At 35.0% G+C, this 26,307-nt stretch overlaps 1 protein-coding gene across 2 annotated transcripts in view; it reads right to left on the bottom strand.

Annotated features, from left to right (window-relative positions):
* Nucleotides 1-5,235: 5,235 nt before the first annotated feature.
* Nucleotides 5,236-26,307, bottom strand: part of CLVS2 (clavesin 2) — a 106,151-nt gene continuing 85,079 nt past the window's right edge. Inside the window, exons 3-6 of one of the 2 annotated variants that reach the window (XM_044003464.1) lie at nt 19,043-19,153; nt 15,056-15,276; nt 10,079-10,202; nt 5,236-5,937 (exon numbers count right to left, since the gene is read on the bottom strand). In XM_044003464.1, the coding sequence (XP_043859399.1) occupies nt 10,115-10,202; nt 15,056-15,276; nt 19,043-19,153 (420 nt within the window). In that variant the 3' untranslated portion in view covers nt 5,236-5,937; nt 10,079-10,114. Of the gene's footprint in view, nt 5,938-7,017; nt 10,203-15,055; nt 15,277-19,042; nt 19,154-26,307 lie in introns of those variants that run through there. The other variant, XM_044003463.1, reaches the window with a different exon arrangement.

Below are 26,307 nucleotides of genomic sequence, written 5' to 3'. Positions count from 1 at the left end.
ACCCTGGGTGGCAACAGAATATGATTTTCTCATTGAGTACAGTTATCCCCTCCACATCATGACTTTCCCCATCATGGTTTCAATACATTGCAAGTCATCATAAGAATTAAATGGGAATTTGGGGTGAGTTTTGTGAGAAGCCACAGATGACACACAAAAGCCAGGCAATGACACAGAAAAAAAGTTTAGAAACTCAGAAATGCATAAAATATATGTATAGTATTATATAATATCAACACATTTTATCTTTTAATACCACATTAATTCAGACTTCTTCTCTGGTACAGTGGGAGGGTCAAAAAATTTACATGAATTTTCCAGATCATGGGGACACTGTTCCCCTAACCCCCATTATGTGGAAGGGATAACTATATGCTGTATGGCTGAATATTGTAAATGAAGGATCATAGATTTAGACCTCAAAGGGACATTAGAGAACAATGCATATAACCCCCCTCATTTTACAGATAAAAAAAACTGAGGCACAGAGTGGTTTAAGGGACTTTTCCAGGGTCACAAAACTATTAAGTATTTGAGGTGGGATTTTAACCAAGGCCTTACTGATATAACTTCTTACTAATATAAGTTTTTACTAATATACCACACTAATATATAATCTTACTGTTGTAACTTCAATAAGACATTTATCAAAGGGCCATTATTGAGGCTGCATTTGATTCAGAGAGAAGGCTATCATACACATATTAAAAGTTCTTTAAGTGAGATTTTATCAAGTATAAATTGTCATGCAATGCAAAGATTACTTCAATGTTATACACACATGTTATATGCATACTTATCTATTGAATGCATTTCTCCACAGATATCAAATTCCTATGTGGTTACTATCTATATACCCTTCCATTATCCTTCTAAAATAACAGTGGAAAACAAAAATGTTAATTTTTAAGGGAGGAATGAATGAGTCACAGAAAATTAATGAACTTCTCTTCAAGCTAAAACCAAGTGTACTGCCTGAAACAGTTCTGTGTTTCTATTCCTGAAGCAAATGATTAGTGCTCAAAAAGAACTTCTACCATTAAAAAGAAAAACTTCATACGTACTTTACATGATTCCATTTTCTATCAGCAAAATTTCAATTTCTCAAGTGCAAAGAAAGAAAAACTTGTTCTCTGTCCACTTTTCAGGCTTCTCAGTGTATTTGGGCTTTATCTATATAAAGTTCCAGGAGAGTAAGCTAGTTGTCGTCTAATAGCGAGGTCCCCCACTACATTGAGGGGCTTACTATGGTGATCCAATAAACTGATAGCTCCAAAGAATTTTTTCAACTGGACTTTGATTTCATTAGCATAGGGAATTATTAGTGAGGAAATTCCCTTTTCCAGTGAAGATTGGTACCTTATCTGAAACATATAGTCTTAGGGAGTTGTCTGGGACACTGAGAAGTTAAGTATCTTGCCCATGATCACACAGGCAACATGCCTCCAAAGACAAACTTAAGCCTGTGTTGTTTGGTGTTAAAGACCCACTCTCTATCCACAGTGACATGTGGAAAATAAATTTAGTAGCATAAGAAAGCCAGAAAATCTACCGAAAAAAATTTTAGATACATATACTTATTTCATCTTACTTTGGTCCTTTAACCCTGATATAGATATCTTTGGGTCTCCATGACTAGAATAACACTATGAAAACCCAAGCACTGTAGCCAAAAGTAACTCCATGAGTGAAAAGTTTCTCATCCAGGCTGAATAGACATAGATGCACATGTACACATGTGTACATATACATGTACACATACCTATATGTGTGTACGTCATATATGTACGTTGTGTTTTCTTATGGAGTTTATTCCTAAAACAATCATATTTAACTTGGATTTTTGTCTTTTGTATGTTGTTTTTTGAAGATGTAATCATTTTTGTCATTAATTAATTTCATGTGAGAAAGCAGAGGTCCCAATTAGAGGCTACTTAACTAATCAGTTTTTCTACAATTTATGCTTATTTTCTTTAAAATAGGACTTTTAAAGAATATTTTTCACTCTTCTTTGGAGAATTGTATTCATATTTTGTATAATTTAGATATTTTCTAAACCTTATGAGACAAATATTTCCCTCCCCAGGAAGCCAGATGTAAAAAACAAATGCCACATTTTCATATACATATTTTTTAAAAAATTAATTAATCCCTTTCCCTTCATATCACTTTTTAAAAACTTCCTTTGGCAAAAGTTTATTCATATAATGCAATTTAACACTAGCAACTTTGAGTGAAAATCATTACATACAAATAAATAACAGTTTAAAAGCAAAACCCATTTGATTAAAAATTTTGTATTTTATTAATAATAAGATATATGGATTCTAAGATGAAAAATGTATATGATATGGTTCTAGAATTGAATATCAAAATTTAGTCTATCATGGTATGACACGTTGACCACATTTGAGGGATGTGATGTCTTCAAGGGCTTACTTATATTAGTTTTTATTTAAACTTAAACCAATCTATTTCTCCAGTTGTTTTTTTTTTAACTCTGATCAGGATATCACAGTTTGGATACATTCTTGCTTCAGCTAAATAAGAATATTTCAAAATACCAGATGAAAAACAAAATAAATTTCTTAGACTGTGCCCCTAACGATTTATGTCAATTGTAATTTTTCAAGATAAAATGACAGCAGTATTATTTAAAAAATAATTTGGTGAAATGATTATCTACATTTTTGTGTCATTTTCCTGCCTAAAAAAAAGAAAGACATCTTTTTTTCTTTTTCTTTTTTTTTGGGGGGAGGGGGGGAGGGTGTGGGGGGGCTGGTTAAGTGACTTGCCCAGGGTCACACAGCTAGTAAGTGTCAAGTGACTGAGGTCATATTTGAATTCAGGTCCTTCTGAATCCAGGGCCAGTGGTTTATCCACTGTGCCACCTAGCTGCCCCAAGACATCTCTTTAATAATAATAGGTAATAACAGCTAACATTTATATAGCACTTAGTGTATACCAGGCACTGTGCTAAGTACTTTACAATTATCATCTCATTTGATATTCACAATAACCCTGGGAGATAGGTGTTATTATAAGCTCTATTTTGCAGATGAGGAAACTGAGGCAAACAGCATTTAAATGACCTGCTCAGGAGTTCACATAGCTAAAAAGTGTCAGAGACTAGATATGAACTCAAGTCTTCCTGACTCCAAACCCCATGATCTATCCACTGCACCACCTCGTTCCACCTCACTGTTTACCCAGGGTAAACCCCCTTTGGCTTAGCTTTCAAAGTATTCCACAATTTGGCCTCAAATATATCTTTCCAGACTTAGCTGACATTTTCCTCTCATCCCAGCAATGTCCCCAAGGAATACGAGCTGCTGCCTCCATTTACATACCATCAGCATCACTTACTTCCAAGAATGGCGCAAGCCAATCTCTATGCCTGGACTGTTCTCCCCATCTCTGTTTTTCAGAATCCTGAGTCTCAGCCTGGGCCTCACCTCTTCTGCTAAGCCTACCCTGATCCTCTGAATTAGTTCTATCTACTTAGCATGGGAACTGTTTTGCCTTGTTCTTTTCTTTGTATCATCAGCAACTAGCACATATCTTGGTACATAGGAGATCTTGGTAAATCATTGCTGAATTGAAGTATTTATTTAATCCAAAGTATATGTGTGTATACGATACACACATTTACATATATAGAACAGAAGAAGTCTGATTTTTTTTTTGCAGGGCAATGAGGGTTAAGTGACTTGTCCAGGGTCACAAAGCTAGTAAGTATCAAGTGTCTGAGGCCGGATTTGAACTCAGGGCTTCCTGAATCCAGGGCCAGTGCTCTATCCACTGCACCACCTAGCTGCCCCCATCTGATTTATTTTTAATTTTTTAAAGGACATGGGAACATTCTGCACTAAAACAACATAAAAACAATATGTATATGAAATACTCATAAATCATCAAATGAGACATTATTTGTAAATTACTTAGCACAAGGTCTGGCACATAGTAGGTGCTTAATAAATGTTTACTTCCTCTCAAACTAATGTATTACCCAAACTAATGCAACACCTACACATGCAACTTATGTAGTGGGAGTGGGGGAGAATGAGGCAGATAGGATCATTTATTTAGTCAACCACTAGTTAGGTGAAAAATATATAGGGGGTTTTAGTGGACCCAGAAGTTTCATAAGAACCAACAATATAACATGGACCCAAAAATGCTAATATCACTTAGACCACCTCAATAAATATATAGTGTCCAGAATAAAGATGGTGATAGTCACCTTGGGCTCTGTCCTAATCATTTGACATCTACAATATGATATTCATTTTGGTAACCACATTTTTGTAAGGATATTGACAAATCTGAATTGACCACTGATGAACACATAGGATGTCAAGGGAGCTAACAATTATGCCATGTAAGACTCAATTAAAGGGATTTTCAATATTTCACCTGGAGAAGAGAAAATTTATGGAAATAAGTATCAGAGGAATTGTTATTAGACACTCTCTTTGGCCACAGAGGTCAGAACAAGGCCAAACAATTTAAGTTACAGGTAGATATATTTCCTTTCTTTTTAAACCAGACTGAAATTGCACTGCTAAAAGAAGCTCTACATAAGGAACTTTTCTTCTTAATACAGATTGGCACTTGCTCTTCAACTTACAACCATAGTGAGTTTCTTCGCTGTGTAGACAGGAAAAGTGACTTGTACAGGGTCAAACATTTTCTCTATGTCTAAGGTGGAACTTAAACCCAAATCCCCCTGACTGCAAAACCCACCCATTATTCACTATATATGCTTGCTACCTCCCTTTCAGGTGAATATATCTAGAAATTTCTAAACACTTAGAAGTGTCCAAAATTAGAGTGGATTACATCTAGTAGTAGTGAATAATGGCATCACAGGAAGTCTTTTTAGCAGAAGACAGATAAATATTTACCAAAGATATGATAAAATTCATTTTTCGGGGAAAGGCCCTCTTAGCAAGTGTGTGTGTGTGTGTGTGAATCTTCCAAGAACTTTGGCAAATCTGAGATTTTATGTGTTTCTAACTGTCATTGATTTCCAAACTGTGCCTGGTATATTTGACAAAATATGGGGTTTTTATCCCCTATATCTCCACACACATAATTTGCTGTTGTCATTTTTCAGTCATGTCTGACTCTTTGTGACCCCATTTGAGGTTTGTTTGCCAAAGATACTAGAGTGGTTTGCCATTTTTTTCTCCAGCTTATTTTACAGATGAGGAAACTGAGGCAAAAAGGGTTAAGTGCCTTGCCCAGGGTCCCAAAGCTAGCAAGTATCTGAGGCTGGATTTGAACTCAGGAAGATGATTGTTCCTGACTCCAGGCCCAGCACTCTATCCATTTTGTCTCCTAGCTGCCCATATACACATAATTAAGTACATTAAAGCATGACACCTTGAAATATGAAACAATGTCTAGATTCTAAGAAGATGCTGAGTTCAGGATTCAATAATGATACTACAAACTAAAAAGCTCCTTTAGCGTTTCCCTCCTTCTTTATGGCAAATAAAGATTGGCAAAGTTTTTTTAGCACAGGAACAGTACGTTCAAGTTTTTGATGAATTCATGGCACTAGTGGCTAAAAAGAAGAGACTTTTTTTTGTATGCAATCACAACAGTGCTCAGCCCTCAGATGTTCCCAAAAGGTGAAATTTCAGCAATATTTTTAAAGTTATTCATAAAATGATATTCATTAGGTTGTGTGTTAGCAGTGGATAGAGAACCTACTGTGGAATCAGGAAGATCTGAATTCAAATCTTGTTGCTGACTCATGATAGGTGTTTGAATATGGGCAAGTCATTTAATTTCTCAGTTTTGGTTAACTTTTGAAGACTATAAGTAACAAAGAAAGTAACTGTCCTGAATTGTTGAAGGGAATTTCCACACTGGTAATTACTTATGACATCACTTGTCCAGTTCCTCCCCCAAAAGTCTAGACAGCACCTATTGAAATGAAAAAAAAACTGACAATTATCTCACATGAATTTAATAACTGTTGATAAACCAAATTAAAGAATTTAGATTTCTTGCCAATCTTCCCTTCATTTTTCAATACATAGACATACAACATACCCATGGTGTTGGCAAATTTAAAAGTAATTATTAGTTAATTATGCATAAAGAGAATTAAGAAGAAAGCATTAACCATAGAAACCATTTTGACTTTTCAGTAAAATGGGAATAGAATTTTGTATATATGATACTTAATCATCAAGATTCCTTGATATAACTCATGATAATTAGAATTCCTTTCCCCAAAGCAGTATTCCCCACCCTCTAAGATCTTTAAAAAGGATATAGTAGAAAAGCTAAATGGTACCCAAAGACAGATTTATTGTTGCTCAAAAGGTTTCCTTTTGAGATTAGATATTCAATTCTCCTTATGATGATTAAAAACAACTCTCTAATACATGTAATAATCTTTTGTTCTCTTACAAGTATACCAGAAATTGAAAATGCTTCATTCAAACTATTTTGCCCTGTTGATTATTTTAGAGATAAGCCATAAGAATTGACTTTTGGATTATGAAAGTTTGTTTTTCCAGAAGATCAGTTGAAGAGCCATTTACACATGAAGATTTACATAAAAATCATTGGTGCCTTGGCCTGTACTTGCTTAAAACCCTGTGTAAAGAGAGAAATGAACTATTCATTTTTATTTCTTAAACTTTCCTACCAAACTCTCTTTGATACTTTTTTTTTCCACTTAGCATAGGACTTGGCTTTTTAATAACTCTTAATAAAGAACCATGTTGAGCCCAAAGATGAAATACTGTTAACTGAAATGCACAAAGCTGTCTATAATGTTGCTTCCTTTCCAGATTTCTAATGGTTTCAGTTTCAGATCTATTACACAGAGACAGAACATGCTTTTTTTTTTTAAAGAGGGTGAAAATAGGAGTTCCTATACCAGAGCACAGATTTATTACATCTTTAAAGAGGCACTTTTTAAAGTTTCTTAGAGTATGAAAAACTCTCACTCTTTGACCAGTATTGAAGTACATGCAAAAAACAATGACAAAATAAGAAGAGAAGTTATTTATTGTTCTTTAGCCAGCTGCCAATAAAGCAACTTGAAGGTCAACAAGATAGAGGAAATGGAGGAGGAGCGAGAGGGAGAAGGAGAAGGAGAAATAGACTGCTGGCCTTTATTCCAAACCAAATGTAGTGAAGCTCTTTCAAGTATACACATATTCAGTCACAAGACCACCACATAAAGCTTAGCACTGCTCTTGGAATTGATTGCCAGCTTCAATAGGGTAAAGAGTCTAATTATTGATAATCTACTACAAATTTTTTTTCTTTAAATGAAGATATGAATGCTAATTAATAGGAACTAAGTTTGACAGTTAATACACAAAGACACATATCACAGAAAAGACACTCAAAGGACTCCTAAACAAATTTCTAGTTAGGCAATACTGAGAAAAGGATTCATAAAGTTGAATGTACATCTCTTAACTAAGCAACTTCAAAAAGGTCACTGGCCAATAAACTTAGTTTTTGAATTACCTAGACAAAGTAATTTCAAAAGGCATCACTATTATACTCCACCCATTCATTTTTAGATGTTTTAAGTAATAGAATCAACTATCATTTTTCCCATGCTATGCTCATGCAGCCATGCAGCACTGCATATATCTCAAAGTGGGGGGAAGGTGATAATATTTGAATTTGAAATATATTAGAAGATTTGCCATCCTGTTTGCATTTTCCTAGGTCCATATTAAAATGAGTTCACATTCTTTGCATGCGTTGTCACTGCATGATTAAGGGAGGCGATTGGGAATATGTTTTCTGGAGCTAGAAAGGTAACTTATGATTGCAAAGTTGTCAATGGTCTATCACAGGAAAACGCACACAAAATTCATTGAAAATTGACTCTACTTAGTTATTGTTGTCTCCCCCCTCCAATTACAAGACTGGAAACTATAACTTAGAACCTTACAGTGAGTTATGTAGAATATGAAGCCTAAGACTCCAAATTGTACACCACATATACAAACATGTAAAAACATAGACATTCAGGGTCACTTAGCAGTACAATCATTAAATAAAAAATGAAGAGTCCATTATCCTTTATTTCCAAATCATTTTAAGTATTAAATTATTAGCAGGTTGAGTTTATACTTGATACAGTAAGTGCTTTCTCTGTCACTGAAGAGAAATTGCATTTTTAAATGATTATTAATTCAGATTTACTAGAAATTTCTTAACATACTTTGAATTGTACCAATTAATGTACTGGTATTCTTTTTATTTCCAATATATTCCCAAATACTTTTAAAATAGACTAATATACCAAGATATTATGATTTGAAATATTCCATGCAAATTGATTAAGTGATTCATACTTGAAAAGGAAAATTGCATCTATCTTTCCTGTTTGGGCTAAAGGTTCTGATATATGTTTCAAAAACTTATCTAGATGGCCAACTTAGGTTAGATTTGGGAAAGGACACATGGAGTGTAAAAGTCTGTAAAAGGGAGCAATAAAACTTCATTGCTTCCAATTCCCAATAACTTGGTCAATCACAATCTTTCTCTTCTCTTCACCATAAAACATATAGTTTTTGTCAGTTTAGCCCCAAATCCAAAAAAGTGATAGAGACTTTGATTCTTTTCCCTGATAATAGGAATTTAAACTAAATGAAAATATTGCCACCATATTGAAAGAGTTCCCTTTTAATGGTGAACCCTAAAGCTAGTTTTAGTCTATATCACCCACCCTAGTATTGGTGATTTAGTTATAACTCTGAGATTCTGTTTGTCCATTCATTCCTGTCCTTCCTACATAGATAATCAAGTGAATGATGGAAACTTAACATTGGTCAATTTGAGAAAAACTCAGTTGATGAATGCCATTAAATCTATATCAAGTTCTGTTGTTCCTCTGAGGTAAAAAGGATTTCAGCAATATGGCACATGTTCAAGACTATATTACAGATAAAATGAGTACAACCTTTAACAGTCTGTTTCACTACACCTGGTTTACATTGACCTTAAGTTGAAATAGGTTTCAGCAGTACCTCATGTGACAATCTATAATATCTCTAAGCACACTGAACAACTATCATGGGGTGTATGGATCCTTAATTAGTAGGCCTCTTACTTCTTTAGAGCACAGTAAAAATAAATATATATATATATGTATTTTTTAATCAACCAGTTCACATGATTCAGAAATTAGCCCCTTGTCTGCTAATGAAAAGTGTTGTGTTCAAAATTGGTTGTCAAAACATTTGGTTTGTATGAGTTCTCTTCCTCTTGTTGATGAGATTTTAGGAAAAAAAAAAAAAAACTTCTCCAAGTATACTAGACAGAATACAATGGAGGCTTGAATAAAGAACAAATTGTAAAGACAGAAGTCTGAGAAGAGTCCACATTGTTTCTGAATTCTACATTTTAACTGAAAGGAAATGCCACTTCCCAGTGCCCTAAGACTCCAACATAAAATATTCCAAAAGTCTGGTTTACCTGCTCAACTGTTATTCTTTGTCTCGATAATACAAGGCCAGTGAGGGTCTCAGGGTATGTTTCCTCTGAAATGATAATCCCTGGATAGGAACTATGTTTGCAATAATAACATTTCCCACAATCTTCTATTTCCCTTTTCCTATGAAGAAATATATTAACATACTGAAAGAGAATCTCAGAGGAAAAAGAAGCAGTCACTATGATAGCTGCAATATGGCTTCATAGGAAACAGGGCTACATTTAATTACCTTTGATCTTTTTCATGTGTGTTTTACCCCTTTGGTTACAGTGTAGTATGATGTGTGTGTGTGTGTGTGTGTGTGTCTATGTGTGTGTATGACAGGGACTTAAGAGTCATCCTTTTTCCAAACTATGTTGCTATCAAGACTAACAAAATTTAAGTGGAGCTTACATTGTATTTACAAACAAGTTGGCACTTACAGAATAAATTATTGATTTAAAAAAAAATCCAGCCCAGGACACCTATGTTTTAGGCACACTGGGAAAACCTGCTGCCTTATTACATTATGCTACATTAATATAAATAAATAGATTCCCAGCTGGTACATTCTTCCCCAATGGTTTGCTTCTTGCTGAAAGGGAGTACCTTCCATTCCAATTTATTGGTGATGTTAATAGGTTCTTAGTCCAGAGAAAGTAAAGGCTGCATGTTTTCTTCCTCATTTTTATCCATACGTTTTAGCACTGCAGGATCCACTACTGACTGAGATCTGTAAATAAGTAGATAGATTAGATAGAGATAGATACATAGAAAGATGTACTAATGGATTAATTAATTAAGCCACAGTCAACTGAATTATCTACATTATAATTTTCTAGCATGTCTGTTGCTTTCAAGTTATTGATAGTATAATTAAGCAGATGATGTCCTTCACTGACACCACCCTGTCTTTTCTTTGTTTTAATGCCGCCATGAAGCTAATATACCTACACATCCCAAATCGAGGGATTATGGATATGAAATACAAGAGTAAACGAAATGAAAGAAAAAGAGAAAAATGGCAATTCAAATGAGGCCAGCACAAAACAAGGGAATGCTATCAATGGCCCCCATCACAACATCAGCCCCTTGGGTACATTTTTGTCACTGTATCTCTAGTTCCTATAACTGGAATTAAATCTATCTGGAACATAGAGTATTGAACAGAAAAGAGTTCTAAGCATGTGAGATAATTCAGGGAAGCAGTCCATTTTCTAGTTTCTTTTTTATAATGAGGTGAGGTCTGACTACAATTTTTTTGAATACTGTAAATTTTCAAGACAAATAAAACCTGGAGATGGAGTATCACTGTGGTATGTGTGGAGTGGAGTAAAGAAAGGTTGGAAGGGGTGAATTGCAAAAGACTTTAAATGCCAAACAAAAAATAAACATCAGATGTAATCCTGGACATATCAGGGAGTCATTGGAGTTTGGGGGAGTGACATGAGCAGTGCTATGTTTTAGGAAAATAGCATGGGCAACAGTTTGAAATGTGAATTGGGGTGGGGAGAGACTTAAGTCAGCAAAACCAATCAGAAAACTTATTGCAATAGTCCAGGCAAGGAAAGGTGAAGAACTGGAAGAGTATATAGAAAAGAGATGATTCAAAGATAAAGATAACAAGATCTGGTAACTGATTGGACATGTGCAATCAGTGAGAAAAAGGAGTAACGATATAATAAAAATTGCAAAACAACCACAATAGAAGGCAGGATTCCTAGCCTCAAGAATTCTATAAAGCAAATAAAGTCCAAATGCATTTTCCTTATTATCCATAAAATTGGAAATCTAGTGTTAACTTTATCCCCATCCATTAAGATCAGATATCAAAAAATGAATACAACCTTGCCATGAATTCCCAACTAGACTATGTAATAATAATAAAACTTACTACTCAGTGAATTGGTTTCTTGGAATTTTTTAAAGGTATTTAACGTTTATTTAAAAGTATCCAGTATCTTTACTAGTTTAAGTAACATCATTTTATTATTAGAGAAGCAAATAAGCTGAACAAGAGCCCTTACATACACCCAATTATGTAGTAGGTGAGAATTTTACTTCAATTTATCATTAGGAAACAACATGAAATTGGGAAGGAGAAAAGCCAATGAAACATGCTAGTGTTATGGCAGAAAACTGCTTCCTTAATAGCTATAGCATTTGCAAAGCAACTGCCCTTTTAAAATTCTAGCCATAATGATTTTTTTTTTCCTGATGCTATATCACAGCCAATTAGATATCATTGTGGTAATATGCTTCTTAGCAGATATCATTAACTTTAGATAGAAAAACTATAAGGTAAAGTATATGTTAATGATGAAAAAAGCAGACAGAATAGCCATTTATAACCTGAAATCAAAGCAAAATCGAAAAAAACTTAGATGATTAAGTGAAATGAATCAACTCTGACACTAGGTTTTGACAGAAGAACAGAAGACTCCAAAGATAATGGGGAAGGTAAATAGTTACTATTCCTAACTCAGTTTTACTATTTCACCTCAATAACAAGTAAGTAGCTGTTTCCTACTTCAGGACTGTGAACGAAGCAGACATGGTGACTAAGTAGAAGATGGAACCATTTTATTTTATTTTATTTTTGAACCATTTTAAGAAATAAACAATGCTTAGTCAGTGTTTGGTGAATAGTAGACATTCTTAAAAAATGCTTGTTGACTGATAGACATTTATGTCTTGGCCTTAAATGTTTTAAGCAAAGATATACTATTTACTTATATCAAAAGATCACAAATCGGGGCAGCTAGGTGGCACAGTGGATAAAGCATCAGCATTGGATTCTGGAGGACCTGGGTTCAAATCTGACCTCAGACACTTGACACTTACTAGCTGTGTGATCCTAGGCAAGTCAATGGACCCTTTGAAAAACAGCATTAGACCAGTTTCTTTTAGTAATGTTCAGCTGAATAAGACCTAAGTTCAATGTGTAAGACTTAAGTTCAAATCCTGCCTTTTGGAAGTCACTTAGCCTTTTAGTACAACAGCTGTAAAACTATTTCTTCACCAATAGAATGCAAACTTCTTGAGAATAGGGGTTATTCCACTTATTTATTTTGGTAATCTGAATCCCCAACACCAAGTATAGTGCCTGGTATAGAGTAGGCACTAGATAAATGCTTATTTGTTGGTTTCTCTCTTTCTTTCTTTTTTTGAGGCAATTGTGGTTAAGTGACTTGCCCAGGGTCACACACCTAGTAAGTTTTAAGTGTCTGAGTCCGGATTTGAACTCAGGTCCTCCTGAATCCAGGGCCAGTGCTCTATCCACTGCACCACCTACCTGCTCCTACTTGTTGGTTTCTTAATAGTTTTCCATTGCTTATGATGGCAGAAGTTTCTAAACTAGAGTTCTTTATGCTGATGAAATCACATACTGGACCCCCCCCAAAATCAATTAGGTACAATGTGGTATGCACATTTATGAGTCCATCTCAAATTGAAAGATGAGACAATTTACTAATAATGGCCTGATGTCTTTAACAACTGTTAACCCACTGACCTGAAAGACTTAGTTTCTCAAAGTTCTTAATTTCCTCCTAGCAAATTGTTGATAAAATAGAGATCCTGAATCCTTCTGGCTAAGTATTAAAAATGTAGGAAGGAAACTGCTTAAAACAAATAGCTATGGGCAGTGAGAAAATGAAAATAAAGATAGATAATGAACATGTACAGTAATGTATTTATGTTGCAGGATGTTCTTGTAACATTCACAAATACACCGAAGCTCCAAAAAGAAATGTCAGGCCATTTCAGGACTGGTTGCAGCATAACATGCACCTCTATAAAGTCCTACCCTGACATCTCATTTTGGCATAGACTTGCCCTTGTGTTCTTGAAGCCCAGGTCTATGTGTTGAGGGCAAACAATGGAAGTTCCTACTAAGCATAAAAGGCAGGCCAAGCAGTGGACTATTTGTAAACAACAACAATACAAGTACTATTTAAGTTTGAACAGACTCCTTATCAGAAGGCTAGCCACAAGTTAAAGAATTTTTTGGGAGGGGAGATGGTAACTCATGAAGATTATCTACTGAAGAAGGGTTCTGAGAATCACTGCAGAAAAGATTACCTTCTCCAATGAAAAAATATATGTGTGTTTGTGTGTGTGTATGTGTATATATATATATATATATATATATATATATATATGTGTGTGTGTGTGTGTGTGTGTGTGTGTGTGTATGTGTATCTAAGAAGCATAGAAGTATAATATACTATTTTTTAAAAATATCTGTTGTGGGGCAGCTAGGTGGTGCAGTGAACTGGCCCTGGATTCAGGAGGACCTGAGTTCAAATCCGGCCTCAGACACTTAACAACTACTAGCTGTGTGATCCTGGGCAAGTCACTTACCCCCAATTGCCTCACCCCACCCCCCAAAAAAAAATATATCTATATATATCTGTTGTTCTTTTAAGTTTATATCTTCTTTACCTCTTTCTCTCAATCTCCAAGTGTATATGAAGGTGTTAGTTTTTAACATAATGGACAAAAATTAAAGGCACACTTTGATTCTGTTCTTAATCTGCTCTCATTATGCACTACAGATGTCAGAATTGGTTTTGAGATGCTATGAACCACTGCAAATTTAGAACATCTCCTAAGTAAAACAAGTCAGGTATGAACTGATTATGGGCTTATGTTCAAATCTGAATATTGTTTTGGTTCCATTTCTCTTTCATCTCCTATAAACTGGGATACCCAGTCAGAGTTATTAACTACCATTCAACTAGATTTCTGCAAGAAAATGGATAGAATGTTATATACCATGGTTGAACATAAAGAGTATCCAAGTAGGCCCTGATACTTTGGCATTAACAAAAGGACCCTCTCTGAATGTGTTTTAGGAGTCTAGAATTTAAATTTAGGACACTAAATCCAGAAATGTACAATGGAAATATGTTCTTTGATAATTTGCATTAAGGGAAAACTGTCTCCTTCTTACTGATCTTCTGAAATCTACATAAGCAGAGAATGAACCACACCTCCCGTTAGTGTATGAATGACCTGCTCTTAATGACAAGACTAAAAACTCACATTTTATAACATTTGAAGGTTTGCAAATCATTTTCTATACATCATACAATTTTATTCTCACAATAACCCTATGAGGTATGTAATATTATTCTTCCCATTTTAGAAATGAGACCCAGCTGGCTTATTTGACTTGTCCAAGGTCATACCATTAGTAAAGTGGCTTAGGTGGGATCATACCCAGGTTTTCCTAATTCAAAGTCTAGTGTTCCATACTCTATGTCACACTATCTTCATATGACCTTAGATAACCCAAGTAGAAAATCAGGTAGAAATAAATACTTTCACATTCCATTCTGGAGAATTCATGGCACTTTCTTCAAAGTATAAAAAAAGTCATGTTGTTATAAACTAAGACACTCATCTTTTTGTAGGTTCCAAAGAGAACATCCTCAATATACAGTTGGATTGCTCCCACTCTTGCTCTCTCACTCTCTTGCTCTCTCTCACTCTCAGATCCAAACTGAAGTAAGTCTCCTTAGAATATATAACTGAAACTGTAATTTATACAGTGATATCCCACACTTGTTTCCAACATACCTCTTCATGGACTTTGGAGATAGTTCTTTCTCCACGTCTTTCACAGGCATACTATAGGAGTCCACATTGTACTCACTGTCATCATCATACTCATGGTCTAGCAGTGTTCTTGCCCATGTACCCATATCATAGGGGGGTAGCATTCCTCCAAATTCAGAAGGTAGAATCTCTGGATGAATGAGTTGATGCAGGCTATTCAGGTTATTTCCATGCAGAAATATCTATATTTTCAAGATAAAAAATAAGTCATCCAAACCACAACTCATAAAAGAAAGAGAACTACATTGGTTAACACACACACACACACACACATATATAAATGCCGTGACAGCAGTTTGTCATAAAATGAAAAGCGACTTTTCAAGGTCATATCTTACCCAAGGTACTAGAATATCATGCATGTATGTGTGTATGCATGTGTGTATGTATGTGTGTATGTATGTATATGTATATACAAACATATATATATATGATATTCTCATCTGTAAAAGTCCAAAGGTGGAGAGGAAATTTCATATGTACCAGAAACAAATCCATGGGCCAACCCAACATTCAGCATGATAAATTGTCTGATAAACCCTACTGACCTTTGTTGAAGATGAGTCCACTTCATAGAAGACTCAGAAAATGGACATTGCCAACCTACATATTAAGCCTATAAGCTGACACTGTTATAAAGCCTTTCTCCTGACTGTTACCAAGAATGCCTTACCCAAAGCAGCCCTAAATGCTGTTCTAAATGCAAAATGAGAGACAGAATCAAAATCTAACATTCACAAATTCTCTCAAAATGGGTAGCATTTTGTATCCAAAGAAACTTGATCGCTCTAATGTTTCTAGGTGCTTCTCTACTACAGATTTCCAGTGTGACACATTCCAAATAGTTGAAATATAGGTCTTTTAAAATATTCCCATAGACATGGAAATCTGAAGAGTCATCCACATGCTCAGAATTGTCTGTATCCCACTACCATTCCCCAGGATTGCTATAATCTTCCATTCTTCTTCTTCTCAAACGCTGCCCCACCCACTCATCCAGTGGCCCTCATCATCACTGGGACTTGAGACAGTATCTAATTAAACACTGTCCCTAATTAAAAAGAGAAATACAAAAAATAATTTAGAAAAGATAAAACATAAAATAAATTATTATCTTAGGCTATTTAGGAATTACTTTATATTGCTTGTATTTTATAGAGTCACAAACCTCTAGCAATAATTTCATAAGAAAAACAGACCATCTGTTGCCCCCTTAAAGTTCAATAAAGGTTAAATTTTAAACATGAAATGTAAAAAGATAATATTTTAGATAATTTGTTCCAGTGTGTAACTCCATAACTAATTCCATCTGCAAGTGATCACTAAAATGCGTTTCAACTATTGAATTTACTGTTTAATTTGTTTATATTATGCAAACTTTTCCAAAATTAATTAGACCTTTAAAAATATTCTTCATGGTTTGCATCTTAATATTGAGAAAGGTTTAGTAACAAGCTTCATATTCTAGTATCCAAAGAGCAAATATTTGGATGATATTTTGAAGTTGCCCAAGCTTGCCAACATTTATGAAAATAATAGGTGATGTGACAATTACATTCTCACATGAAGTTTTCTAAACTAAAGAAATTTTATTAGAAGAATGAAGTGACAATTTCTCTTTTGAGCCTGGGCTCATATCAGCTTCCCATATATTAAGATCTGGCTAAAGTATCTCCTGGTCTTCCCCTGGCTCTGTATTTCAGCAATGGAATGAACAAGAAGGGGTAGCTACACTATGCAAATGATTTCCGCAATTTTAGACTCCCTTTTAGAATCAAGCATAGCCAAAAATTTCCCTGATCAAGAGAAGCATAACAGTAATTGCAAGAGCTTTCATCAGATCTTAACACTGGAAAGGATACTAGTACTACCCAAATCCCCACTGCTTCCTTCTCTGGGAATAAATATGAGGTGTGTACTAATGCTTCAAAACTTTACGTGTGAAATATGTGTATATGTTTGTATGTATGTCTATGATAAGCTAGAGGTAGTTAGATGGCTGAGTGGATAGAACACCGGGCCTGAAGTTAGGAAGACCTAAGTTTAAATCCAGCTTCAGACACTTACTAGCTGTGTGACCCTGGGCAACTCATTTAACTTTTGTTTGCCTTACTCCACTGGAGTGGGAAATGGCAAACCACTCGAGTATCGTTGCCAAGAAAACTCCATGGACCGTATGGTCCACAGGGTCACAAAGAGTTTGACATAACTGAATGACTGAACAACAAATATGACAAGCTATTCTCTCCACTATTAGGGGATGTGGAAAGGGGAAAAAAATGAAAGAGGTATTCCTAAGGTACCAAATATTCCCATTTGCTATTTTAAAAGATGATTTAATTCTATTTTCACAGTTGTTGAAGCAATTCCTTAAATAATTGTGACAATTCTCACAAGATGTTGACTGTAGCAAATGCTGTTTTCTATAACGGTATTTCTAATAATAATAATGATAATAATAATAAAGTTTACATAGGCATTTTAAGATTTGTAAAATCTTATACATACACATTCTCATTGAATTCCTATAATAACCCTATGAAGTTGGTTCTATTATTATCTAAATTTTACAAGTAGATAAACTAAAATTTTAAAAGTTTAAATAACTTAAAGATCACCCAAATACTAAGTGAGCAAGAAAGGATTTGAACAGAAGTCATTACTGACCCTGAATTCTATGCTCTATCCCCACTATGACACAATGCTGTTATACTGGATATTATAACTTTTATTATTATAAATAACTGACACTTTTACAAGTACATGGAACTTTGATATCCATGGTTACACTGAAACACTGCCTTCTTAATACTCAAGAAATGAATAAATTATATTCAGTATAATTGCAATATTGCATATTTTACCATATTCTAATTCACTGAAAATTAGTAATCTAGTAATAGAATTCTATTAACAAGATTTGAATAACCATAGAAAACACTGTCAGGTAGCTCAGAGTCTAATTGATCTTACCAAGTTATATCCACTTTGGGAAAAATAAATAAATAGATATGCATGTATACATATAATATGTTCAATATACTTCATTTTACTTTGTGTGGATCAATCACAATATGGTAAATTAAATTATATTTTTTAAGTGTAAATATCTGCAAGGTGAAAAGGAAACACTAGGGGAAGCTAGGTGGTGCAGTGGATAGAGCACCAGCCCTGGAATCAGGAGGACCTGAGTTCAAATCCGGCCTCAGACACTTGACACTTACTAGCTGTGTGATCCTGGGCAAGTCACTTAACCCCAACTGCCTCACAAAAAACAAAAATTAAAAAAAGAAAGAAAGAAAAGGAAACATTAGGATGGGAGTCAAGATTCTTAGACAGAGTCTGGGCTCTTCCACAGGTAAGCTATGAAAGTCACTTAAACCTACTGTCTAAGCTTCAAGTTACTCATCTACAGGGATTGGACTAAACCATCTCTAATATCCTTTCTATCTCTAATACTCCATGCTTTTTCTAAAATCTTAGAACATGAAAGATATTCTGTTTGATGGGAATTAGGGTTTGGTTTATGAAATAATATTTATAGAAAGGTATTTTCCTTTCCTTTAGAACACAAAAGCTTTTTTTTTTTTTTTTGTGAGGTAATTGGGGTTAAGTGAGTTGCCCAGGGTCACACATCTAGTAAGTGTTAAGTGTCTGAGGCCGGATTTGAACTCAGGTCCTCCTGAATCCAGGGCCGGTGCTCTATCCACTGCACCACCTAGCTGCCCCTACAAAAGCTATTTTTGAAATGTTACTTATATACATAAATTCTTCAGCATGAATATCTGAGCTTAAAGAACAGAGTAAAAAAAAAGGCTGAAATTATTTATTTATAACAAGTATGTAAATAACTATACATCTGTGTCAGCTTATTTTTATACTAAGATCATATTATGAAATTCACAGAATAAATAATATTAGCCAAAAAAACAGAAATACTTTAAATACCCTTTTGCGTGTCTTCTCCTTAAGGAAAGGCCGTATGACAGTGTACAGGGCATGGATGTACCAAGGCTGATTGACAAAATGAATTCCTCCAAATCGAGCTGGAAAACTGTCCTGCAGTATCAAACAAAACAAATCCAATGCATGTTTTATTATTCAAAGAAGGTAAGTAGTTCAGTTCACCAAATATTTATTATACAACTATTATGAGCATAACACTGTACTGGGTGGCGGCAACATACAAAAATAGAGAAACAGGCCTTTTCCTTAGGCACTTAAATTCTTTTGAAAAGAAGATTCATAGACTAGGCAAATGTAATTCCTTCTGAAGTGGTTTACCTGCCTATGAAAAGAGAGAAGTGGGGAGAAACTCACCTTACTGAGCATTGTTGCTGTCAATTAGCAATGAAAGGTATTGAGAAAATGTCCTTCAAAATCAAATAACCTCTTATCAATTTCTAAAGGTCCAGAAATGTAGCATATTAAAACCCAAAGCCTCTAGGCATTCAATCATCATAGGTTATAAAACATAAAGAAAAAGCATTTGAGCTTTCCCGAGTATGTCTATTATACTGGATGTATTGTTTTGTTTTGTTTTGTTTTGTTTTCTCTTGAAATATCAATGTATCTTACCTTTAATATAAGCAAGAGTCTGCACATACTAAGCAGCAGAGTGGTCATTTTAAAACTTTTCTTTTTCTTATTTCAAGCTTAAAAATAGTGTGCAAAAAAATCTAAAAACTAGGACCCACTTTAAGAGGTTTCAAAACACATTTCCATATAAATGTAAATGTATCTGTGTATAATTGAAAACATATTTTGAAAAAAATTCTTTCTTGGTGGAGTTGTGAATTGATCCAAACATTTTGGATAGCAATTTGGTACTATGCCCAAATATAAAACTGTACACACGCTATGATGCAATAATAATACTGCTAGGTCTGTATCCCAAAGATATATTTTTAAAAAGAGAGAGAAAGAATCTATGTGTACAAACATATTTATAGCAGCTCTTTTTGTGTTGTAAAGAATTGAAAATTAAAGGGATGTCCATCAAGTGGAGAATTGTTGAACAAGTTGTGGCATATGATTGTGATAGAATGTTGTATGGCCTTCATTCCTGAAGAGGACTATGACATTGGGGTGATGTCATGACTTGCACTGAATTGGATTTTTAAGTGATGGAGAACTGTGCAAGGTCATCAATCTCACTCTTTCCTCCAGAGCCATCTGGATCCAATGATGAGATATATTTCAGGGTGACTGGAGATAAGGCAATTGGGCTTAAGTGACTTGCCCAGAGTCACACAGGTAGTAAGTGTCTGTCTGAGGTGATATTTGAATTCAGGTCATCCCAACTTCAGGGCCTAGTGCTTTATCCACTGCTCCACCTAGCTGCCCCTTGTGATGGAACACTATTGTGCTATAAGAATAATGAGTAGGATGGTTTCAGAATAACCTAGGAAGATTTATAGGAAGCAATATAAACTGAGCAGCACCAAGAGATCATTATGTAAAGTAACAGTAATACTGTACAATAATCAACTGTGAATGACTTAGCTATTCTCACAAATACAATGATACAAAACAATCCCAAAGGACTTATGATAAAAAATGCTATCCACCTCCACAGAAAAAACTGATTGAGTCTGAATGCAGATCAAAGCATATTTTTAAACTATAGTTTTCTTGGGTTTTCTTTTTTTCTTTTTTTGGGGGGTCTGTGTTCTTTTGCAACATGGCTAATATGTAAATATGTTTTGCATGACTGCACTTATATAATCTATACCAAAGTGCTTGCCTTCTCAAGAAAGGGGAAGGGAATTTAGAACTCAAAAATTCTTTTAAAATTATTGTTAAAAATATATATATATATTAGAATCAGGGCAGGTAGGTGGTGCAGTGGATAAAGCACTGGCCCTGGAATTAGGAGGATCTAAGTTCAAATTCGGCCCAAGATATTTGACACTTAATAGCTGTGTGACCCTGAGCAAGTCACTTAACCCTCATTGCCCCACAAAACTGAAGAAAAAGAAAAGAAAAGAAATAGTAGGATGAATTTTTATGAATCAATGTTATGCACCAATGTTATGTAACTGTCCTGTCTTTAAGAAAGAGCCAGCTATTGTTTAATTCCATAATCATCATTATTGTCATTATTTTTATTATCAAAAGGAGAATTCACACTTTAGGTAGAGGTTAGACTAAGCTCTACCCCCCAACCCCAGGTCCCTTCCAACTCCAAAGTTCTATTTGTCTATGATTTTCTCCTATCCAACTACCTAGTAAAATCTAGTTTAAATCCTGTTATAGTGACATAAGAGCAAATATTTCTATATCTTGAATAAATTTTCTAAGCATTAATTAATTTTAAAGGTTTAGCACATGACTTTCAAAGTTCGTAGATTTTTTTCACAAGATAATTTTTATCCCAGGAAGTGTCACACTATAAAAAGCAAAATGAACCGTGTTTCAGGAAAATAGATAAGAATACTGAACACTAAAGAAGCTTTCCCTTTGTTTCCAAAGGTAGCCTGATTTTATTTAAAGAGAATTCAGTTCTTCATTTCTCAAGACTATATTACAATGTCAGATATATAATATGAAAAAGGAAAATTTGTCATTTTCTTCAATCTGTTCTTGATAAAGTATTTGAAATTTTTAAATATATGAGTGTAAAAAAAGGTCACTGGAGATTTTTCAAGTGATTGGCTATAGGCTATGCAACATAGGAGTTTTTGGAGAGGAGAGGAGCATGTCCATGGCCAAGTAAAATGCCAAGCATTCCTTGGAAATTACATATGGAATTACATAAACATATGTAATAAGTTAAAATGAGGCATTTTTCACCTATCTATGATGTTCTCACATAAAGTGCCTAGTGAGGAATAGATTTTTTTTTTAGATGGAAGGGACTTGGTGGGGCAGTGATGGTCAAAAGACAATTAGACTGAAGGTTAGGATCTACATGGGAGGAGCAGATGAGAACAGGCAGAAAACTACATGGTGTGTTGTCTGTAATTAAATGGAATATGTATGTGAAACTCAGCACATCCAAGAGGTTTGGTAGGGTCCCCTACAACTTTTTATGAATACTTAATGTGATTCCCTTCCTTTTTGTTGAAGAGAAAAAGTATTAAATCTGAGATGGAAAATCTACCTGTGTCTCCCTCCTGTTATGTTGAAGAAAGAAAGGAAGAGTGAAAAGGGAGTAAACTTCCAGTCCCAGATGTTTTTGGAAAGAGAAGTCTTAGGAAATGGCACTGAGAGTATTTGCTATTTAATTTTCACGCTTTGTTATTTACCATGTATTATATTTTAAGTAAGTGACCTTTTTCCATATTATGATGTCAACATGCTTAATTTTAGCAAGGCAGAAGAGATTCAGTGGAAAAATGGGGACTCATGAGCAATGGTTTTGAATAGCTGATATACCCAAACAATTTCTAATCAACTGAATGTGGCACTGGGATGCTATCAACACAAAAGATAACCAGTTACCAATAGCATAGTCTTGTCTATCTGGCTCCACTTTCAAATGGGATCAGGGTGATATCATGTTATGTGGGAAGCCCAGTTGGCCTCCACTGTAGGATTGGTGTCCATATGTTTTGGAAGGAACGAAATTTTGCTGACAGTAGTAGCATGGCAGAAACATTAAACTTGTTCAGTACTGAATCAGGGGTCCAAACCACCAGAGGTTGATTAATGTGCTTATAAACTAAAGAAAGATTTAGACATTTGACTATTAGACAATGTTACCTTTGTGAAAGGCTTAAGTCAATCCTAGGCCCAGGTACAAAGTTAGGCCAATGATAAGAAAAATGTGCAGTACTGTATCAAAGAACAGTATGTTAATGAGTTTACTAGCCTGGGTCCTATGTTTTACTCAGCTCCTTACTACACAATGTAGTCACCATTTAATCCATAGTTTCTTATGTTAGCCAGACTTTCTTGTACAGTTTAATGAGCTAAAGCTGCTATCAATAACCGTAACAGAAGTGTATATGATGTCAAAATATGTAGAAAGGCAAAAGTCCTTTAGATATATATCCAATAACTCAGACACTACAGGACACTAAAGCTACAGAACAGAGTTTCTTACTCACTTTTTCAGGGGAAGAGGGAAAGAGGTAATGGACATTCCTGGCATCCTAATAAAGTTTATGGACCCCTACCCAGTTTAAAAATGTATAAAATAAAATAATAGAATTGAAAAAGAAATCAATTATATTAAAATACAATAATAAAAAAGCTTAAATTCATGGGCCCCTAAGGAAATTTAGCCAGAAACAGGGGCCATTTCTAAATATAGAGTGCTGCTACTAGGTAGCAGTCAGAGTAATGAAATGGACTGACTCTGGTGAAAAAAAAAATGCTATGTTCCTAAAACATGATGAAAGATAGGAGAAAACATAAAACCAAAACCACATTACAAAATGTGACCAAAGAAAGTGAGTGGTGACACAAGGCACTTCCTATTCTTTGATCTGTAATTTCCTCTTCGTCTAAATGTATTTTCTAATGATCACTGCACCATTTTTGATCTCTGAAGAAAAATTGTCTATTAATTCTGCTAAACTCCTGTGTTCAACTACAAGAAATAATAAAGCAGAAGGTAATCTGTTGTCAAGAGAGTTAAGAAAAGCAAAAACAGGATGAACTGAAGAAACACAGTGGAACTTATAGGTTTCAAGAAATGGCTATCATCTGTTCCCAACACAGCCAGCTCCTAGTCATACCTTCATTCAAGTAAACAGATACTACAATGACCACTGCCTCAGTTCTTCATATATTTCATATTCTTAACATAATACTTTTTTAACCAAACCAAATCATAATCTTTGATAAGCACACAGTCAAATAAAAGTTTCCCTCTGGAAACGGATGAGTTTGGAAATACCCTTTTCAGGATTTCATGGTTCATGAGCTGATTAGTTATCAAACAATTTAAATGAATGAAGTTATTCTTTGTAATGTGGCACAGTATAACAGACAAAAAATTTCACTTCTGTACCAGGAGGGTCAGTCAAAAATAGTACCTCCAATTGTTCCATCTCTGATGAACTATCAGAAGCCAGAGGTACAAATGTCTTCAAAAAGTAAATGCCTAGGAGGCAGCTAGGTGGCACAGTAAATAAAGCACTGGCCCTGGATTCAGGAGGATCTGAGTTCAAATTTTACCTCAGACACTTAACACTTACTAGCTTTGTAACCCTGGGCAAGTCACTTAACCCTCATTGCCCCACAAAAAAACAAAACAAAAAAAAAACTGTAAATGTATATACTTAATATAGATTGGCTCAAGCCTCCATAAACTCCTGCTACTATCTCCTCCTTATCTTATATAATAAAATGCCTCTTCTCTTCACCAAGGCAAATCTACATGCACAAGTAATCCCATTCCTTCCTGTCTTCTAACAGATTGGCAGCATCTCCACTCTCTCACTTATCTCCCTGACTACTGACTACTTTCCCTACTGCCTATAAACCACACTCATGTCTCTCATCCTCAAAAAAAAAAAAAAAGTCTTTCACTTGATTTGTCCATATAACTGCTGTTCTTTCTCTCTCATGCCTTTTGTGGCTAAACTCCTTGAGAAGGGCATCTATAATATGCCTCTATTTCATTACCTCTTCTTTTCAACTCTCTACAATCTGCATTCTCACCTCATCATTCAACTAAAAAATTGCTCATTCCAGAGTTACCAATGACCTCTTAAATGACTAATCTATTGGCCTTTTCTCAAACCTCATCTCTTTTTTACCTCTCTGTAGTCTTTGACACTGCCAATCATCTTTTTGTTATTTTTTTGAAGCATTCTCATCTCTGTTTTTTTTACAACACTGTTTTCCTCTTGTTCTCCTCCCACCTGTCTGACCACTCCTCTGCCTCCTTTGTTAGATATTTGTCTAGGCCATGTGCACAAACACTGGTTATACACCAATGCTCTGTCCTGGGTCCCCTTTTCTTTTCCCTCTATATTTTTCATTCTTGATCTCATCAGCTCTTATCAATTCAATCATCATCTAGATGTAAATGATTCTACATTAATTTGTCAAGTGCTAACTTCTCTCGTCACCTCTTGTTGTCCATCTCAATCTATTTATTGTATCTCTCAAACTAGGTATCCCATAAACTCAAGATATCCAAAATTGGATTCATGACCTTCACTTTTCCCTCAACCCCTTTTCCTAGCTTCTCGACTACTAATAAGTATACTAACATTCTCCCAGGCACCCATACTTAGAACCTTGATATGAACTTCTACTCACACTTATTCATTTCCCATATCCAATCAATTGTCAAGTTCTATCATTTCTACCTGAATAACATCTATCATACATACCCCCTTCTCTAGCATTCCCAACATCCTGCTATAAGTTTTCACCACCTCATGCCTGGATGATTGCAATAGCCTGCTGGTTGGTCAGCCTGCCATAAGTCTCTCAACTCCAATCCAAACTCCACTCAGTTTATCAAAGTGATCTTCCTAAAGCACAGGTCTGACCATGTCACACTGTCCCCACTATTCAATAAATTCCAGGAACTCCCTAGCACTTCCACTATCAAATATAAGCTCTCTTGCTTTCATTTGAAAGCCCTTCATAACCTGTTCCCTTCTGATCTTTCTAATCATCAGCACTTTACCACCATGAGCACACTCTAATCCAGTGATTGTAGCCTACTTGTTGTTCCTCTCACCAAACATCCCATCTCCTGACTGGGCATTTTCACTGCTTGTCTCCCATGCTTTGTATACTCCCTCCCTCCTCATGTCTGTCTCCTGGCTTCTCTGGCTTCCTTCAAGTCTCACTTTCAGTAAGAAGACTGCCAGGCCTCCTTAATTTTAGTGCCTTTCCTCTGAGATAATCTTCAATTTATTCTGTACATACATACATAGCTGTTTGCATGTTTTCTCTCTGTGGGACCCTTAAGAGGAGGGATTGTTTTATTTGTTTATTTTTTCCTTTCTTTGTATCCTCTGCCCTTAGCATTGTGTCCAGCAGGTGCTTAATAAATGCTTGTCAATTTTATTCGACTCCTTCAGAATGTGTTTTCCATGATGTGCCTATCCTTTCTCACTTCAAGACTACAGCAGGAGTCATTTAGAGAAAAGTCAATTCTCAATATAATCAAAGTAAACAAAAAATTAATTTTTCTGGCTAAATTATGTAAAATCACTTTTAAGTACTGAATTATTGATATTGTCTTAATTCTGTGTTCAAAGCTGCTAGCAATGTTGTTGCCTGTCTATGAAAATTAT

Source organism: Dromiciops gliroides, chromosome 4, assembly GCF_019393635.1.
Source record: "Dromiciops gliroides isolate mDroGli1 chromosome 4, mDroGli1.pri, whole genome shotgun sequence".
In the NCBI taxonomy this organism is placed as follows: Eukaryota; Metazoa; Chordata; class Mammalia; order Microbiotheria; family Microbiotheriidae; genus Dromiciops; species Dromiciops gliroides.
The sequence above is the reverse complement of the archived record's forward strand: the minus strand, read 5'-3'. Positions and strand labels throughout refer to the sequence as shown.